We start from the raw sequence: 21,661 nt of genomic DNA on the forward strand, positions 1-21,661 counted from the left end.
TCATAGGATTCTTTTGAGGCACATCAGCTCGGTCGTCACAATGACGAAATTAGCTGTCACGTCGTCGTCAGGATAATTTCTAGTCTTACCGTTAATACAATGACATAGTGGCACCCTAGCAAACTCCTTGTGCTGTTCGTGCAATTTACTAAATCATTTCATCATTATATTGGATATTGAGCTTAAAAATTTCCTCTAGTCTTAAAATTTGAAATCTTTAATGACACATCAATGTGTCGCGACACACAAGTTGCCACAACAGTTATAGAAAGTAAACGGATCTCAGTTTTAATCTACGTCATTTACATATAACCCTCAAAAAAATTAATGATTAAACTTGCAAAGTCAAATATTATCGAAATGAAAGGAGTTCCCCTCAGCTTAATTGAATTTCAAGATATGAACATAAAAGGTCGTGTGCTGCGAATTCATGCACCCACGAAGTGATATTTAAATTATATCCAATTTCTTTTTTCATTAATAATGAAAATATAAATTATTATGGAATCAATTCAAAATGGATCATTTTACTAGGCGTCAAAAATTAAAGCCGCTTCCCACAGTTGTCAAAAATATTTTATATCTCATTTAATTTATTTAATTGCATATATTTTGGGATGAAAAGATATAAAATCATTGAGCAGTCTGCGAGTTTTCCTTTTTATCCAAATTTGGTTAAAATAAGGAACAAAAAAATTCGCTTCTGACTGTGTGGCGTCAAAAATCTGTCTATGAAATTTAACGCTATCAAATATCTTACATACTTTCCCAACAATGTTCTTTTTTTGCAATACAAAGTTCCTAATTAGAAAAAGCACAATGACAAATTTCCTGTATGATGTAAATACCATCAAATACATGGAATAAGTCTTTCATATATTTTTAGCCATAATGAAAATTGAAATCAAATTAAATTAAGATTCCTATCAGACATTTGTCTCATATTGAACAGTTTTACTTATCATATATTCGTATATGCTTGTTCTTTTATCATATCACCAAAAGTTTGACATTAAAACACTGTTTGTCTCTTTGTGTTACTATAAATTGAAGTATTCTGGTTGATGTGGACTTAGTTTTTTGACAATTTTCGTTCAAAGTAAGTGCCTTGATATTGTGTAAGAATTTATTTATTTTTTGTGATTTTTTCTTGGAATTTATTTGGAAGAGAAAATATTTTTGGACTGGATTCTTGGAATTTATTTGAAATTTTCTTATCAATTATTGTTGAACTTGAAAGTTTAATTAATTCTCAAAAAAGTGCAATATATACTCAGTGAACTTAGCTTCAGAACCCCAATCCTAACAGTGAATAAAATAGACAATAATACCTAAAACCAAAGAACATAATAATCCCTATAAAATTCAATGCCATACAGAACCAAAACTATAACTACTTTATTTTTAGATCAACTCATAAAGCCACTTGGAAATGAAAGCCGTACTGATCATTGCATTGGCACTCGTTGCCTCTGCTAGCGCCTACGATGTAGATGACATTCCAGAATTCATGAGGGAACGTCTCGACAAGTATGTTCAATTACAAGAAACATGGAAGCAAAAATGGTTGTCAATGAACCAAGAAGAACGCGAAACCTTTGAAAGAGTCATTTATGATCGCCTTTCACACATCCCTGACAGTGTTAAACTTAGAATTCATAGCCGTATTGCAAGCATGGACGAAGGAGATCGTATTAAGTTGCGTGACTATCTTTATCAACGATTCCCAGAACTTAAAGTTCTCGTTACATCCCAAGAAAATGATGTTGATGAAATTGATGCCATCATTGAAAATCTTCCACAAGTTCTCCGCGAAAAAATTAGCGACTTTATCGCAATTCGTTTTGCACCTGCTACCGCATACGAGAATGTCGTAAGGCACTTATTTAATTATCAACATCATGTTATATTAATTAAGAAATTTTTTTTTACAAGGATGATGCTGACTTTATCGACTTCCCCGAAATTCCTGAATTAATTGAAATTCCAACACAAGGAGATGGAACTCCATACAGTGAAGACAATGTCGAAGAAGAAGTTCGTACCCAAGTTGATGCATTCTTACTTAAGCGCGAAGACTGGAGACGACGATGGGAGAATTTACCAGAAGAAAAACGCGAAGCTTTCGAAAAATACATCAAAGCCAAAATGAATAAGGCTGAGGAAAAGGATGAGGAATAAATTTTCCAGATAATCTTGAAGTGTGATCAAATGAAGTGAAAAATGAAATTGCGAGCATCGATCAAAAACCCAATGAAATCATTTCTTGTATTTTTAACATATTTGTAGTATTTGTGACATTATTATAACTAATAAAATCTAAGAACCTTTTTAAATTGCCTGTTGATAATGCAAATTATTGGGATTTTACTTAAATTATTGAAAAATATCAATCTTATTGTCCACAGTCAGTAAATGAGGAATTAAAATAATATTTTTACAGCTTATGGACATAAAAACAAATAAAGATTTTAAAATTTTCACCACTCGAAATATTCGTCATACAATATTTAGTACAATCAGGAACGACGTTGTTTACAGATACTTTTTTTTTCGAAAATTGTTCTAGCTCTTTGTCGGCAAAGTTAGACTCAATTAAAGATATTCGATTTTGCCATTTACAGCGTTATCGCTTGGTAATTGGATTTTTACATCTTAATTTAATTTCTTTGTTGTCGACCGACAAGGTTACTGGTCATGACATGTCAATTCTCGTCGAACAGAGTTTGCCAAAAAAAAAAAAATCCCGGACATAAAAAAGTAATAAATTTTGATAAATCAACTTTCCCATTTTGATTTTACAGAACCATGATCACAGGAAAATGAAAAATGTAGAATTTAGGCTCACCTGTCATTAATGGTTGTTCTTCTTGTTGAATGGCAACTTCCTCGTTTACTTCATTGGCACAAATCGATTCTTCTTCAATAGGCGATTTCATTAATTCATCATGATCAACTTCTTCTGATTCAAGATGGACATTTTCACTGATATTTTCAAGTGGAGATGAAATAAACTGTTGTTGATGTTGCTCAAGATGTTCTTCACAAACGAAATTGTCTTCATCATTCTCGCAACTTATGGAATCATTACGGATATCGTTTAATACTTGATCAATGCCACGTTCGAATCCAGTAATAAGATTATCATTTGAAGCTATTTCTCCTGCATCAATTGCGTCTTGAAGATCACTTTTTTCAATATTCTCCTTAGAATCATCATCATTCTCTTTTTCTTCAATTGGATCATCTTCATAAGCACCAGTAAAATCATTATAATCAGAGCAGATATCTGGCACTTGTCCACTAAGATCATCAGTTTCCTTAGGTTCTGTTTGAATCTTTTCTTTTTCACCGCCAGCGGCTTCATTTAGTTCTTCATTTTGAGAATAGTCATCTCGAGGATCAACATTCGTTTCTGGACCCAAGTCTGAATTATTATTACTGTTATTGTTATCGTCATTCAATGTAAAACGGCTTTCATCTGTTTGCGGTTGGAAATTTTGTGTATTTTCGACGACTTGCATTAAAAAGTCATCATTATGTGTTCCATTGTTGATCGAGTTATTGTTTAAGGTGTTGAGATCATTTGTCAATATGTTTTCAAATGAACTCGTAACTAGATCAGCAAAATCTGTGCTTTTGCCCGTGTAAGTGTTTTCACCAAATGGATTATTCATGATATCCTATAATTCAAAGAGATAAAGAAATGTCTTAATTAGTTAACACAATACATTTCATAAAAGCTTTAATAAAAATAAATAATGATGCAAAATTATAATAATTTGCACATGAATATAGAAGAGTACAGATTTTCGCATATAAATCAACATGCATCATTAGCATACATATTTAATAATTTACATTCATTAATTTGTAAATTTAACGAAATAAATTAACTAAAACAAAGATATAAGTTGCTTCATCACGAAAGCATGTTCAGATTTAAGATCCAGTAAGAAATTTAATGCTGTTCCGATTTAAATTATGTACATATTTGATATTTCTGGAAAGAATAAGCTTTTAATGTTTAATACCTTTTGAAATATTAAGAGCTTTTTGATGCCTTATTAAGGTCAATTTGTCAACAAATAATCTTGTTTTAAAGTTAAAATCCATCAAAAATTTTACTAATTGTCTCAAAAAACAATAAATGGACATGCAAAACGTAAATGATCAGCACACTGTTTCTGTAAGAATTACGTTTAAATAGCATGAAGTAAAAGAAAGATGAAGAATGAAGAGATTATGTTAAAAAGTTATGCTGATTCGTTCATATAGAAAAATTAATATCAGACGCATCCGACAAGTCGAGAGTTTCTTCTTCATACTTTTGCAATAAAGTCTTTCTTCTTAGCCTGAATAAAAGTGTCGGCACGGCTACTTATGTTTATGACTACCGGATATATCTATGAGTTTCTAACAGTTATTCATTATTATTGTCGGTGCTCATTATTAAAAATTCATTTTTTTTATTTCACAGAACAAAAAGAATGAAAACAGCATTAAATCCATGATACAATCAACTTCTTCCATGTTATAGATTTAACGCGAGAGAAGGTCAAATTTGTTACAGTTTTAATCGACATGGTATGAGAATTTTTATGTTTTTACTTACCGAATTTCCACGAGTGTCAACTTTTTCTCCAATAGTTTGTAGTTCTGGGTTGAATATATCTGCCATTATGTCTTTATTTTGTGTTATTTCTGATGGCCAGCTTTGAGTTGCTATAAGTTCGGGTTCTTTCAAGTAGACAACAATAACTGATATATTGTCTCGTGATCCCTGTGATTTGGCAAGTGAACACAATTCCGATGCAATTGTACGGTAATTATCTGCAATTATATACAAAAAAATAATATATAATATTATCAATTTCTTCTTTCACTAGACATTCTATGAATGAAAAGAATTGTAATTTTTTATGGATTATAAATTTTTTAACTACTTCTTCTATTTTCACTTCTCTCAGCAATAACGAAAACACAAAAAAAAATATAAAAATTGATTTGATGGTAAAATGCACAAGTAGAATTTTTGGTTTCTTACTTTCAACATTCAAAGAAGCATGTAATGTTTTAAAAAGCATGAATGGTCTGCTTCATGTAAAAATTTACGTAAAACAGTTATTGAACAATTGAAAAATAAAACGGGTGGAGTTTTTTAAGCAACTTAGAGAAATGTATAGATAAATAGATGGATGGATGGATTTGAAATGAAAAGAAAACGAGGGATTGACTTTGAACAACAACACAAAAATACCGAAATTATATTCAATGGTAAAAAAACAACAGTTTGATTTGAATGCTTGGCTAATACTGCCGATGGGTGAAATGGGAGAATATAACTGTTGGATGCTGGTAATAAAGAATTCTTTTCACTTCATTATAAGCGTTTTGTTGATACCTAAATGCTTTCGGATATTCAACCTATTCATTCTTCTTTTTTTTTGCATTCATTATTTGCTTGATTTCATGTTTTGACAATGTGCAAAAATATAAATAATAATTTTTTCACTAAATATTTGCGTCTCTCTCGCGGAACCGAAGAGAAAAAATCTGTTAAAAATTTATTTTTTGCAAAATTGTACATTTTTTAAGTTCATTAAACTTTTCTTTCATTCCAATTTTTTTTGCTCGCGTAGTAGCAATAATCTCTTCTTATTTCTATGATCTAAATTTTTACAATTGTTAGAAAGAAAAAATAAAATTTCTCTCAATGAATTAATGAAAAGTCATGAAAAATAGACTGAAACAATTTTTAAAAATTTAATTGTGAAGCTTTCGAATATTGAGCAACAGCTTTGGTTATTTCTTATCACGTTCAGTCAGACAACAAGACTTTTATGATAACATAACAATGAAACATAATGGTTGTTCGATTGTGATAAGAATGGCGAATTTGTACAATAATATTTTCATGAATAACATTGAATGACGAGTGTTATTGGGAATCACTTTGAAATAAATATTGTTGACCTGTTTGTTTATCTTACGCGAGACTTAAAAAACAACGAGTTCCGATGATTTTTTTGAGATTTTGCCAAATTCAAAGAATGTCTCAACAACAATTCATCAAGGTGATTCTCTTCCTGACAAGGTGATTTATTGAAGATAATACAATCAGTTGTCAATTAAGATCCACAATCTATTTTAGGGATAAATTGTTTATTTTATTATTTCTAGAAGAATACCCACTCTGCGATCTTATTTTAAGAAGGCGTCACATGAAGTCTATTTAATGAATATTCGAAAATTGAATTTTAATGAACTTGCACGCCTCGAAGCCCTTAAGCATATATTTATACTTAGTCATTGCCTTCCATTCATGAGAAAAACAGAAAGAATAATTGTTTAAACAGTAGTCGGATTAATAGTCTGCTATTAAACCAAGATTAACGGGTGTACATATTTAATCAAGGAATTTTACTTCTTTTTTCAAAATTAATTATTTTTCTCGTGTCATCAATCACCACTGAGAATTTATAGAAAGTTTAAATTTATCCTCCCCAGACTAGTTTATCCGAGCAAAAGATCTGGAATTAATAAGCATAATTAACAGCAATTGACGAAAAACAAGCCTCACTCTAGATATTGCCGATTGAAGAGAACTTGTTAATTCAATGCCCCAAAAAATAAGAGTTGCGCAACTTTAATAAATAGTCTTAATCATGCCCCGTAGGATGTCATGGCTGATTTTTTATTATTTTCTCTCCAAGCCGACTTCATTAGTACAATATTGAAAGCGAAAATATGCATTAATAATAAAAAAAAAGAAATTAATGCGTGGGATTCAACTTCAATCGATTCTCGTTATGTTGATTTAATAAAAATGATCATGAGACATTCGTTATGAAGAAGTAATAAACACATACTTGAACGCCCAACATACATGATACACACATTTCTTGAAAATAATAACAACCGGTATCTGCCGGCATTTTAAGTGCTTACTAATTCTACTTAAAATATAGTTTTTTTTTCTTTTCTTACCAGAACCCAGACTTTAAATCGAAAACAATAAACAACCTTCGCGATATTTTCTTCATGAATGTTCTCTTATTACTTTTTCGAGCTTCATTTTTTATCTCAATGCTCATAATGTCCAATGTTATCAGTTTGCGTCAATTCATTACAGTCGCTGTCATATTACTTTTGATGATACAATTACTCATTTCTGTTGTGTTTATTGTCACAAAGTTTAAATTGAGTATAAAATAAGACAGCTACCATACAGAAATCATTAGTAATCAAGAACAATTGAAAAGAGAAGAGTGAATCAGACAAGAAATACAGAAATAATAACTTTGACAAAAATAAAAAAAAAAGAAGTAAACAATAAGTGAATTATGAAACCGTTGATTATATTTTTTATGGCTATTGCAGCCATAAATGGATTTTTCCTTGGTGACCAAGCTAAACAGGATTTTTATCAGGAAATGGAAAGAATATTTTCCAGTCCTCATAAATACATTATGCATGGAGATATGAGAATTCCACTTGAACCGATAAAAATGTCTGAATTAATGAGTGCAGTTGAGAAATTCCATGCACTTTCGCAAGAGGAAAGAAATTCAATGATAAATTATCTTTTTGGTGTACGATTTCCACGACCAGTTCCAGCAGGTCATGTAGAAAATGTTCATCCATTTGATGATGAAAAGTTAAAGGAAATTCATGAAAAGTGGAACTCAATGACACCAGAAGAACGTGAAGAAGTTCGCAACAATAAACGCAAAGATTTTGAACACACAAAACCTGATTATGTCCATAGATTCAGAAGAGATACGCCTGAGCATAATAGTTTTCCACGACCAGTTCCAGCCGGTCATGTAGAAAATGTTCATCCATTTGATGATGAAAAGTTAAAGGAAATTCATGAAAAGTGGAACTCAATGACACCAGAAGAACGCGAAGAAGTACGCAATAATAAACGCAAAGACTTTGAACACACAAAACCAGATTATGTCCACAGATTCCCAAGAGAAATGCCTGAGCATCAACATATGAAACATCATTTTGATGAACAAAAAATGAAAGAATTACACGAAAAAATGGAAGCAATGACACCAGAAGAACGTGAAGAATTTAGAAGAAGTATCAGAAAAGATGGAGAGACTAGACATCATTCTGGTCGATCATTTCAAGCAATAAGACCACTACCTGAATTTATCAACTTAAATGATATTCCAAATACCCGTCCAATTAATATGCCATTCCCAAGACCAGGGGACCCTAGTGCACCAAGAGATAATATCGGAAGTATTCATAATAACTGGAATTCTCGTCCTTTCCCAAAACCAGAAAAACCTAGAATGACAAGACCTATTGAATGGGTTGCTCAACCAGCTCCATTACCAGAAGTTGACAGAATTCTTTATCCAATTGACGGTAATTTCCAGCCAATCAAGCCTATAAGAGAATTGGAAAGTGCAGTTGCTCAGCCAGCTCCATTACCAGAAGTTGATAGAATTCTCTATCCAATTGACGGTAACTTCCAACCAATCAAGCCTTTACAAGAATTGGAAAATGCAATGATTCAACCAGCAAGTGATAATGGAAGAACAAGACCAGTTGACCCAGTTGCCCGTGACCGTATGCCTCAGCCAATTAAGCCACTTCCAATTCGTAAATCATCAACTGATTATTCAACTTTATTTGATGACATGACCGATGAGGAAAGACTTCAAGTTATTCGTGAATTATTTCCAGAAGGATTACCAATTCGACCAATTGGACCTATTCCAATTATTCCAGCAGAAAAGGATAGTGCATTCACTTTTGAACATGTAGATGATGATGATGATGAAGAAACCAAAACAAGAAATATAGAAGATTATCCACATCGTTCTCGAAGACCACGAAATTTCCAACCAATTCTTCCATTACAAAGACAGCCGATAATGCCAATCAAGTCACAACCCATCTTACCTCATCAATCACAGCCAATTTTGCCAATTAACTCACAGCCAATATTGCCATTCAAATCACAACCAATTTTACCACAACAATTCCAACCAATAATGCCATTACAGAGACAGCCAATCTTACCAATCAAGTCTCAACCAATCTTACCCCGAGATTTCCAACCAATAATGCCATTTTAGGAATTTTTATGCATATTATTTCAGTAATAACTAATTAGTTTTAGTGGCATATACATTATTAGAATAGAACGAAACTTAAAGTGTATCGAAATCCAAATTTATTCTCGAATATTAATAGAAAATAGAAAATATATTGTTGCAAACTGAAAAAAAATCCACGACATGTTGAGTAGGTTTAATAAAAGATTTGAATTACTTTTAATTTCTTAAAAGCATATGTTTGAATTAAACACTTTTAAATACGTACATGACAACAATTAAGATTTACGAGTTTTTAACAAAGTTTAAAGGGAAATGTAGAAAAAAAATTGAGTTTTTTTGTTTTTCAGTCATTCATATCGTGATATTTAATCTAGAGAGACTACAAAACGAGAAATGAGGAGACGAATAAAAAAATGTTATTATTTATAACAATTATGTATGTAAAGTGCCTTTAATAATTTTATATTCCATTGTTGCTACATGAAATGGGTTGGTGCATCACTTTTTGCTGCTCTCCTCTGCGAAGAAAGAGAGCAAGCTGACGTAATGATTTATTGGGTTCGGCTGTTCATGAAAATTTATAAAAAGAAATTTATGAATAGATGGATTTAAATTGAATTTCGTGCTGTGAAAAATGGCATCAGAAGAAAAGTAAAATTCTTAATAAATCCTTTCTGAATCATCAATGTTCTGCATGTATGTATGAAAGAAATGAATAATAATAATTTTTATGCGTGGCAATCATTTCATTTAATCAGCATTTATAGAAAATCCTATTAAATGAAATTTGTTTCGCTCATATAAATTCATGTATGTAAGTCATCAGCAACAATTAATTGTGAGATAGACAGAGATGGAAAAGTAGAAATTTAGAGCATGAGTTGATGGATTCAATTAAAAATCTTAATTAATCGCATTGGATTTTTTGATTCACAGACAGATAAACCAGAGTACTTATTTTCAGCCGGCACAAAAAAAGAACTCCAATTTTCGCACGTCTCATCATCATCGCACGTGTTAATTTTGCATTTTATACAGTTTTTTGTCGATGTTAATCCATGGATTTTATTACAATTTTTATATCATGGCTTAGTATGCAGGATCAACCACATAGATAGCGAAATTTTTTGCTTGTTTGTTTGGTGATAATATATTAATAAAACAAATGTTTCGGATATGATACTGTCATAGTAATTCTACTATCTGTGTATTAACTAGACAATATATGCAAAAAATAAAATCGACGCAAAAAGCAAATTTTAGCGTCAATTAATTTACTGCGAATAAAATTTGAATGATATAAATATTTAAAATACACATGATTAACACCCGATTGTCATTCGATATTTATATCTAAACAATATCCAGTAGCTAACATAAATATTTTAAATTTTATTATATTTCATGTTTTGCCCGCTGATTTACAGCCATAAATTTTATGCATAATTAAATTTTTCACGGGTTTATCCATTTTGAATAATATTTAAAAATTTATAGGTCACACGCGCAAGTTCTGATGACGTTCAAAAAGGTATTATTCATATTGGGGAAAATCTCTGTATTGTCATTAACCTCTGAGATATTTTTTGTACATGTTCAATCTATTGCCAAAAGTCCATCACGGTCTGTTTGTTCTCTTCATTATCTTAACAAGTATGAGGTTTTTAGCCACACAGTCGCCAATGGCTACCATGAAAGTCTCTTGGCTATAATTATCAATGAATGATGTCAGTATTTGAAATACCAAGCTGATAATTAAGTAGTTGTCTGCTAATTTGATTTTTTGTTTTTACAAATCAAACAAATCTAAACTGGGACAGCCTGAAGCCATCTAGTTCTATTAAATTTGAATATCTAAGGGATTCTTACTATCATTTAAATGGATAGAACACATTAATCTTCTGACGCATGTAAGAGTAATTTGTTTATATCATCACTAACGTCATAGATATACAAAATGCCCATTAACTCATCGTTTTCAAAAAAAAATTATTCTAAATTTAAAGGCAAATGCAATTTTTCACAGCCACTCATTCAGCCATTGAAAAAAACAATATTTCATCACAAGTGTATGGTATACACAAGTCATCATCTGATACATATTATTTTCGAAAGAAATGTAAGAAGAATTCGTCTTTGGCATTGATTCAAGTGAAAGCTGAGGAAATGGAAAATGTCGTGGTTTCAATTTTCATTAAAATGAAAAATATTTTATGAGTAAGAAATGTAAATGCTTCAGATATTTTCATTTCGCATCGGAATTATACTACGAGTAATTCTCAATTTGTTTCTGTTAATCATCTCATCATTTTTGCTGACCCTGACCATAACTTATATATGTACGATCGTATATTATAAAGTGGATTATAAAGTAAGTGCTTTCATATTTCATGCTGTAATTAACAGTGAATATAATTCACGTGTGGCATTCTAAGGTGTGTAATATCATTTCAAATATACATTAAGTGTATCACGACGGGAAAGACGATACACAACAGACTAAAAAAAAACAATTAATTGTTTATGACAGACTTATGTGTGGGATTTTTTAGTTTTTTCTCTAAAAATGGCAAGTATGTATCTCTCATTAGTATCTTTTAATTTAATTATATATCGATCGTGTATGTCATATTATCGTTTTTTGCCTCTTTCTCCTTCCTTTACTCTCATTCTTGTTTTCTTCTTTTTAATTAGAGCGAAACTACACCGGAAACTTAAACTTAGCACTGTCTTTCTCTCATTTCTTTCAAGTGCTTGCATTGTACAATAAAATAAGCCATTCATTCTTAAGTGTTTGGCCTTTTGTTTGTGGTTAATTTAGTCTTAAACGTTTTTTCCTTTTTCATTTTTAAATTCGTTCAATTAGAGGTTCTGAAATGTTTTGAAACGAAAAGGCGTTAGATTAAATGATTTATTCTTCCATTGTAAAAGTTGAAAACTAGATGAATGAAGAGAAGATTGTATGCTCATGAATTTTATATTGTTTATGACTAACATCATACTTGCTTAAATCATGTAACATCGCTGACTGCTTTAATTAAGTAGAATTTTGTATTATTTTTTTTTTAGTGTCAGAAACATATTATTGTATTACAATAACTCCAAAAAAAAATTGAGTCAGATTATGTATGCTAAAAAACTCATCACTAGCTCATCACATTCATATTCTCTTTCCAGTAGGATTGTAATTGTTTATAAAAAGCCATTAATTATATGTTTCGATCATTAATTAGATATCTTAAAATAAACAATTACAATATTAATAGATGAATCAGTTACTCGGCAATACATATAACCCAGTAACAGTAGAAATTGCCGAAATGAATTATTCGCTGTTCTAATAATATGGGCGTTCACAGACCGTGGTTTTTTATTAAATTAGTTACGACCATACATCATGTAATCATCAAATCCTTCTTTATACTCCTCTAATATATTTCACGAATATCATAACGCCCATGTCTCGTGTGTTACATTTCTTTTTTTGGTCGTATAATGTAGTATGCTTTATGCAAATAGTTTTGTGTGTAATAAGAACGAGAAACACAAGAAGGTAACAAGTAATTTTATCAGCACGTGCCCCAAAATTTGTATTTTTTTAAGGTCTTTCAAAGAAATGATAATTTTGATGTAGGTTAAAAGAAACTTGGTACATTTGAAGTAGAGAAAATATAAATTATAATAATATGTTATTTTATCTTGTTTCGTGCCTTAAAAGTATACATTTAGAAATTTAGAGGGTAAGGATATTACCACACGTTCCATTTTGACTTTCTTCTTCATTTTTATGAATATTTCAATTAGAAAATAAGTACACATACTGAAGAATTATGATGGCTATAATATTATTAGAAGTACAACAGTCGTGTAGCTTTTTTCTCCTAAAAACTTTATCTTTCTATGATAAAAAATGCAGCATATGTCGGTGCCAAGCTGTATATACATGGAATATTAAACATGCATAAAAGAAAAGTTTTGCTTTTTCCTCCTTTCAACTTTCAAGTGACTAACAGTGCAATGATACATTTTTGGAGATGAGATAAAAAATATTTTTTTATAAATGTTGAGAATTGTTCGCAAAATGCATGAGTAAATGTGTATTGTTTGCAGATACATTAACAGCTGCACATCATATAAACACTCTACAAGGTGAATTTACTTTAAATTTTATATTTCATCCTCTTGCCTCGCATTTTGCCTCTCAGACATATAAAAATTTCAAATATGTATGAAAATAAACGACTCCATAAAGTAATGAAATTCATTTATTTTGTGTGTGAAAAAAAAGTGGAATAATCTAAAAATAGAAGCAAAATTTTTTTAATGTATGTATCTTGTATTTAAGAGTTGGAAGAACAGTCTTATCCATTTGCCGAAAAAGACGACTAACACATATGTGCTTGAATTTTTTAAATAATCATTCTCGCTCGTGTCATTAAATGACTCAAAAAAATAAACAAAATAAAAACTATTGAAAAATGTGTTTCATGTCTTGCTTATGTGAGATGGATTTAGGGTAGATATAGTCAGTCATTCATATCAGCATATTGACCCCTTTGATGTTGACTAACAAATTTCCACTCTGTGAACACTCGTGATTTGTCAAGCCTTACATACGATAGAAGAAATAAAATATTCCATTCATTTTACATTTCATTTTCGCGTAATTATTAGAGGAAATATTAAAATTTTTTTTACTTATTTTTTCCATATTTTACTATATTTTTAAAAAAATTCTCTTTGGTGTTATTATACACAATAAATAATTTTTTAAGTCACCAACCCGAGGGTAATAGCTTGCAACCAGCATGTATGATGATGTCATCTGTCGTAAACAATTATGTCTTTTTTAGCACAAATTGTATTAAAGCAAGTGTGCATGTTTCATTGACTTTGTCTTTAATATTGAGTCATCCTTTAGATTGGATGTAATCCAAAATGTGAATCATTTGTGAAATCATTGAGAATTTGGGATGATTCCAAAATCTCACAATCAGTGTCATTTGAAAGCTCTGAGGGATATTTCGACCTTTTTAGCCATCCAATTATCAAAGTCGCTCCTCAGACATTCATCTCAAGCTTCTCAACTTGTTATTTTGCTCTCAAAGAATTTCTTATAAGCGAAAATAATTAATGACTCTCCTCACTACACTTCAATAACTTTTTCCTGTTGCCTTATGCTCTTTTCGCATCATTCTTCGTGGAGAGTAATTCACAACATCATTTTTAGAAGTTGTTATAGTGTCACATATGTATGAATATAAATATGAGACATTTTAGCACTTTTAAAAATTGTTACTTCATGCAAACACTCTTTCATTTTTCATTTTACAGAACTGAAGAAATAAAATAATTCAAAGGAAATTGAAAAAAATTTCTTCTTATTTCAGTATTAAGTGACTTCTTTTTACTTTTAAAGTTGCAGTTAAAAAAAACGAAAATATATAAAAATGTTGATGAAGAACTCAAGAAAGAAACAAAAGAAACTCATAATCCATCAAGAGGTGAATGATCTCGAAAGCAAAATTTACTACTGACTTCTACTGAATATTATGAATTCATCGAAGTAATTCTTATGTATTTTTTATTGAAAAACATAAGCTGTATTCAATATTTCATTTCATTGTTATTGTGCCTCATTTCCATGTGTTTAATGTCAAACACATGATCATCACCATGATATGGTTAGAGCCACTTATAACTGTAAATTTGAGGATTTTCATGTTTATTTTACTGTATTTGGGACAATACAAATTGCAAGTAATTCAATTGAACATTGGTAGTCGTAAAATAATTAATTTTTATGGTTTAACATGGAAAAAAAAATATATATCAATTAACATAAAAATAAATCGCTTTGGAAAAATGAATAAAAAATTATTATGGTGAATTATTTTAAGCAATAAGTTTTATGTCTTATACAATAAATGTTAAACAGGGTTGAATTTTGTGGGTTTTTCAGCAATTTAAATTTAAACAAGTATCAAGTTATAATCCCTAGACAGCTTTAAATAGCCTTCTCTGACTTACAGCCATAAAACGATTCGATGTGAAAAATCCATAAGCAGATTTCATCATGGATCAGTCAGAAAGAACATTGAAAGCTATTAAAAATTGGTTTTGCACAATCAGACATGAGAATGCTCACTGCATGTGACTCGAATCGCTTCAATGATTTCTTTTCTTTCAACATTTTACCTACATTTTGTCACATAATGTAAAAATTCAGTAGCAAAAAAAAAAAAGAATTAGTGTAAAAGAAAATATGGCAAGAAGCATGTTCAGTTAAACTTCCTCAACCAGAACATATAATTTTTTCTTATTTGTTTTTCAAGCTCTAAATTCTCTCATTGCCACTTGCAATTTTGTTGTGTTATTTTACAGTACAAAGTACAGAGTTTTGCTGCACGACAACAACTTTTTGTTAAATTTATTTTTTTGCAATTAGATCCACAGAACTAAAAAATATTTTAACAATGAGCAAGAAACTCTCAAAAAATTTAAATTTTTTATACGATTCTCTATGGTTATAATTAAAGTTGATCGTAAATTTTATTTCCTTAAATTACAACTGGATATACATTTTTTTTGATGGGATTTTGGCTTAATGAATGTTTGGTAGCGGCGGTTTTCTTTTACATCCAATGATTATTTTCGGTTATTTTTTCTTTTCTTTCCCTCAAAATTGCTTCATCTTTTTGAAATCCCAGTGGAACAATTGCAGCCGAGATGAAGATAAAAATTGAGATGTACATACATATTTATGGCGTCATCATGTGCAATTTTGCTACATTCGATGTTTGTTTTTTTCTTGAACAGACTAGAATGTGCGTGCATGTATTTGCTTTCAACTCACGTGGTTTCTATTTAACAACTTTTTCCATTTTCTTAAAGCATAAAAATGTGCTGCAGTATAGAATTTCCTTTCTATGAAACCCCAAAAATATTCTACAAATTTGGGTTTCGACCGAGGAGGGAAACAACAACTTGTTCATCACCCTCTTGGTTACATTAACTTATTATTCCACTATATCGACCCTTCTTATTATTTTCTGACATGGTGACTAACAAAATTTCTATTCATTTCCAGTCAAAAAACCATATTTCCTTATTAAAAGCCAATGGGAAACTAAGGAATATTTATTGCAAAAAACACACAGGTTGATAGATAAAACATTGAAGCTATTAAATGACTCATTGTGTCGCCTCAATTTATTTTAGCATTATTTTTTTGCTGTGTCTTTACATTATTATTAAGCAGACGGTATTTTTAAGTTCATTGATTTTTTTTTACTTTATTTTTCCTCTTACATCCAACCATTTTTCTGCTTCTATTGTTTTATTAGTATCTGCATGATACCGTTTTATGTAGAACACATATTATGAAGTTTCTTCTTTAAATTATTCAGCTATTTTTTTTTTCACGAACGAGTGGAATTTTAATTAACATTGAGTGTCTGGAGCCATTTCATTTCATTTGATAAATGCTTAAATTAAAGCAAGAGAGCATTAAATAATTTGAATGATCCGCGCCTTACTTCATATTTCATATCTCGACTGGTGCTCTTTTATTTTATTTTTTGTGAAAGTTTGCTTGTTGCTATCAAAATAAAATAATAATAAATGAACGAGAAATATAAGTTCAAAGCATCATCAAAAGTGAATTAGGTTGAACGCATTCAATTTTTTTTCGAGAAAATTACTTAATTGGATGAAAATCATTAGAAATATAAATCCATACAATGTTGCTTATAGCTTCATGATTTGACATAGACAATACACGAATGAACCATCTTTAAAAACTAATAATATAGGAAACTGAATTACCGTGAGATTTTTCAGCAGAAGTATAGTCAGACAAAATATGAACAATAACTTTCCCTTTTAGGAACAAAAACGAAACAGAAATCAGCTTGTGACCTTCTGGGACATTAGCAATTCTCAACCATTCACACATGAAGCAAACACAGAACGCGATTTCTGTTGAAACTAATTAAAAATAATTCGGTTAATGTATGCTTTTCGTGATAAAGCGGTCACCTTGTCGAAAGACACTTAAAATGCATCAAAATTTATTACTTTTTTAACGTCATACGACGTCGTCATTAACAATTAATTTAATTAAACAAAATAAAAAGTTTAAAAAGTACTAACTCAGTGGAAATATTTTTGTAGCTCAACTCTTTTCGTTGAATTCTCTTCTAAATTAAATGTTGCTTCGTTTTATTACTTTGTTGTTAATATAGCAGCTCGTAAAGAAATCAGACAACTACACGCCCATATTTTTCATTAAATCAACAATGAAAGTAGAATCGTAAGAAATCCACCGTAATTGTCGACAGTTCTTTTACATTGACATTTTAGAAGTTTAAATATTTGCAGGAAATGGCAGTGATGATCATGATGAAAGAAAGCCGTATCACGAATAATTGTTCATTATTTCAATGTATAAATCTTTCAATTATTATTATTATTTTTCAATTTTCTGCTTAACATTTTGTTTTAATAATAGTGAATATATAAATTAGATTAAATGAAAAGTGGTGCAGACCTTCAATAAACATTAGCATTTTAATATTATTTCTCCTTTGTTGTTCGCTTTTTTGGATTGAAAGATTTGAATCACGCAAGTCTTTTCTCTCCTAGTCCGCTCTTAGTTAAATTAAAAAAACATGATGAAAAGTACAAAGAAAGAAAGAAAGAAAAACCCACATGCATGTGATGCATGTTTGAATAACAATTTTTTTCCAACTAGTTAACAAGATCCACGAAAGTAGCTTTATTTGGAAATTAAGAGAAGGAAAAAGAAGAGCGGCGAAAAAAAGAAAAATTGCCACGAAACATTCAAAACATCTTATATGTAGATTATAACAGAATTTATTAATTTTACTACTTCTTATTCTCATCACTATTTTGCTATTATACTACCTTTAAGCAAGCACTGCCTTTTAGTTACTTTAAAAATGTATACATGACACGAATCATAATCAAATTAAACATGTTAATCTCATAGCACGATAGAATAAGATGAAGTAAGGCTGATTTTTAGAGGGTTATATACTCAAATTTTTCATTATGAAACCAACCTTTCTTTAATGCGTGGTTGGGAATGATTTATTTTAATTACGAGGACGAAGAAGATTTAATCCTCAGCCTTGAAATATGAGTACTGCTTTCTGTTAAGGCAAAAACCTCGAGGATAGTCCTTCAAGATAGAAATCTTTACATTACTGTATTTTAAGACCCCCAAACCGCCATCATGAGCCGAGAACAAAACGATAAGCATAATTCTATTTATGTAAACCCTAGAAGAAAATTTCACTTATCATATATTGTTGTCATGAATGTTAAGTATTCAATTTCGTTATCTCCCCTTTTTCTTCCTCCAACATATCCTTGAGCAGACTGAATTTAAACAAGCAACAATGAAGTTTCCTTGAATAGAAAATTTGTCTTCATGCATGTCTGATTGAATTGTTTAAAAACAAAATTTTAATCCCCACAATTACATCAGCACACACATAGCTAAAATATAATAGCAACAGAATGTATATATGGATGTTGAAGATAAAATAGCAAAATAAAAACGCATCATTAATTCCACTCATTACCCTGTTCAACGCTTTTTGAAAGTGTACATATAAAGCGCGAGAATACAAAAGGTATCTGGTGTGATTATTATTATGGCACCACTTAAACTCTATTTTGATGCACCAAACCATGCAATGATTCATTTTATTCACGAAAATGTATCATAACAACAAATGATGACAGAACAATGGTGGTGCTTTATGCAAATAATGAATAAGTACATACAATCAAAAAAATCTGAAGTCTGTATTTCCTTCCTCTTATTTCATTATTTAGACTTTTTGAGTAGCCAAATACAAAAACATCAAAAAATATCTTTGATGACTTAACATCAGAATGAAGTAAATAAGATGAAGTGTTAGGCAATGCTGGAAGTAGACAATTGCCTATCTTATTCCGTACTGTTGAATAAACTGACGATGAAGTCAGGGAAGTAGAAAATTTTTATCGCTCTATTTTTATAATTCGCATACTTATTCTTAAGACTCGTAGAGCCAACAACAACAATACAGTCAATTCTGAGACGGCTTTTAATCCAAAAATTTCTGATAACGGTTCCAGCACTTATTTTAAACGAAGAGTCAAACAAGGTATTTTGTTGTCTAATTAGTATTTGTATATAAAAAAATATTCTCCCATGAAACTAGAAGAATTTTCATAATAAGTTTTACTTATTTCACTGCACACCGTACCTGCCTTTTTTTATATCGTGGTAACTTTATTAAGTATGAAAATAATAAATTACGAGATATTAAGAATTTATTATAAAATTATTTAAACGTCTAGTGAAATATTATCTGTGGCTTATTGCAAAATGGCTTGCATACGAAACATGTTGAGAAGAGCAATGAATTGCTGAAGGAAATAACCACAAGATGCCAAATGTTATACACCACATCTACCTAATATGATAGTGAGATAGTGCTCAATTTTCCAGGCAATTATACTCATTATAATTTATTCAATTCGAATTATTATTACGGCATCATCATCTTGTGGGATCTTATGGTACGGAAATTGGTTGGATACGTTAGCTTTGTCATTATGTCCGTGATCATTTTGGTTTTTGATCTCTGAGATCATATGGAGGGAAGTTGTTGATAGAGACAGTATTCGATTTGGAATTGGAAATTGGCAAACGGTATCCAGGCAACATCTGAGGGAGGTAATGGATCACAACTGGTTTGAACGGCCAGCAAAGTAAGTAAACTCTCAGCTACAATTTAACGATTTGCAACCAAAATCCAATATCAACCCAATTTCTGAATCCTCATCAAGAACCAACTTTTGGACTTTTTAAATCAAAATTTTGATTCCATCAAATTTTTTACAATGCATAGTACACTCCTTTATGTGACTTTGTATTAGCACGAAATTGAAGTTGAAGCAAGAGAGAATATTAAAATGAAATTTTTTTGTCATGATGTACCGTAATTGTTAGTCACTAGCTATCTTATTGTATATAAAATAAGCTCGCATTTATACAATAATTTTTTGTGTTAATGTAGCGGTCAATGTACGTGATTTTTTTTTTGAAACTTTTTTTGTATGCTTCACAAAACAATACCTTTACTCATTTGTAGTGTGAAATATATTTTGCAATAGAGAAGAATTGAAGAAAAAGATTTTTTTGAAAAATTTTTGCAATTACAAATTTCCATTCGAATAGAGGCTAGAAATTCACGCTTTGCATAGGATGGATTTACATGAATCATTTTTCCTGTACTTATATTCGTGAAACATTGAAGATGAGAACTTTCTCTCCAATTTGTGTTTTTTATTTCTCCTCTTTTTTTTATTTCTATTTTTTATCGTTCGTGCAAATCGAATTCGGATTGAATGGAATGTTGGGAGATTTTTTATTTTGTGTGCAGTTATTTTCGTACGATGATCTCCTCATGCCAGTCGCTAGATACATTTTGTATTAAAAAAAATGAAAATTGCATTTGAATCATTAAGCACCAATTTAAATGTGAGCAGAAATTGTTTGCTTGTACATGGAAATCAAGTAATTTACAATGCTGTTTTCGTCACAGAATAGGCATGATGATGATGATGATTGTCTACTTCCATATTTGTATGAAATTGACTTGAATCAAAAAGGCGAATGAATAATTTAAAAAATAGCGACTTGACGTTTATCTATGAATAGTGCGATAATTAAACTATACGCATATTAATTTTCAAATTTTTAATGATCAATTGTTTAAATCAAATGTTCCTTCCTTCTCATTCGCAATATTTAATTTACTGTCGTACTATTGTTGTCGTCTTTAAAATTACATAGAACATACTTTAGTCATCATTATAACTTTCATAAGGGCGCCATTAATAGAACAACATATTTCCAAGCCTTTTTTAAAAATTAAATGATTTATTTATCTAAACAGGAAGAATTAAGCAATTAACCATTAATTGAAAAATCGTATTGTATGTAACTCTATAACTTAATTAACCGCGACAAACGAGGAAAAGCTAATAAAATTGTAAATTGTCTTAGAGGTAATAAATCACAATATGTGATTAGTCATTCCTAATAAACGTTTTGATTTCTAATATTCATTACATTGATGCCTTATCAATCTTTATTGCAGCAATTTAAAATTCAATTATTATCTGATTTCTAAATTTATTTTCCGTATGCAACATTTTTGGTCACTGAGGACAATAAAACTGTCCACAATCTAAATTTTGTCATCAATAATAAATTTCCTGATTGTTTAGTCAAGTCACATAAGCGAATACATAAATATACCACTAAAAATTTGAATTTTAGATTAAAAGTTCTCGAAATATATTCTCGTCTCGGTTTAAAAATACAACATCGTGTATTGAGTCATCGATAAGTGATTATCAAGTTAATATTTCATGATACTTTAGCTTCTTTTTCTTTATGATCACGCGTTTTGCAAAATAAGAGAGTTCATAAAGCAACTGCCGAGGTAAATATAGCACCTCTTGCAAAATCAATACCGAAAGAATGA

General features: G+C 30.2%; 2 protein-coding genes across 3 annotated transcripts in view; one reads left to right on the forward strand and one right to left on the reverse strand.

The window, feature by feature from the left end:
• The window catches only part of LOC139096280 (uncharacterized), a 44,241-nt gene that overhangs the window by 10,584 nt on the left and 11,996 nt on the right, over nt 1–21,661 (reverse strand). The window contains exons 5-6 of the mRNA XM_070647975.1: nt 4,616–4,833; nt 2,849–3,683 (exon numbers count right to left, since the gene is read on the reverse strand). Coding sequence (XP_070504076.1) covers nt 2,849–3,683; nt 4,616–4,833 — 1,053 coding nt within the window. The remainder of the gene's footprint in view (nt 1–2,848; nt 3,684–4,615; nt 4,834–21,661) is intronic.
• Nucleotides 980–2,356, forward strand: LOC139096281 (uncharacterized). 2 transcript variants are annotated; one of them, XM_070647976.1, is made up of 3 exons: nt 980–1,099; nt 1,409–1,873; nt 1,936–2,356. In XM_070647976.1, the coding sequence occupies exons 2-3, from the start codon at nt 1,433–1,435 to the stop codon at nt 2,179–2,181; spliced, it is 687 nt and encodes a 228-aa protein (XP_070504077.1). In that variant the 5' UTR covers nt 980–1,099; nt 1,409–1,432; the 3' UTR covers nt 2,182–2,356. The 2 variants fall into 2 exon arrangements, with proteins under 2 accessions (XP_070504077.1, XP_070504078.1); XM_070647977.1 differs by lacking the exon at nt 980–1,099 and adding an exon at nt 1,100–1,118.

This window comes from Chironomus tepperi, unplaced genomic scaffold, assembly GCF_022539635.2.
Source record: "Chironomus tepperi strain 1889 unplaced genomic scaffold, CSIRO-AGI_Ctep_v1 contig_382, whole genome shotgun sequence".
Lineage (NCBI taxonomy): Eukaryota > Metazoa > Arthropoda > Insecta > Diptera > Chironomidae > Chironomus > Chironomus tepperi.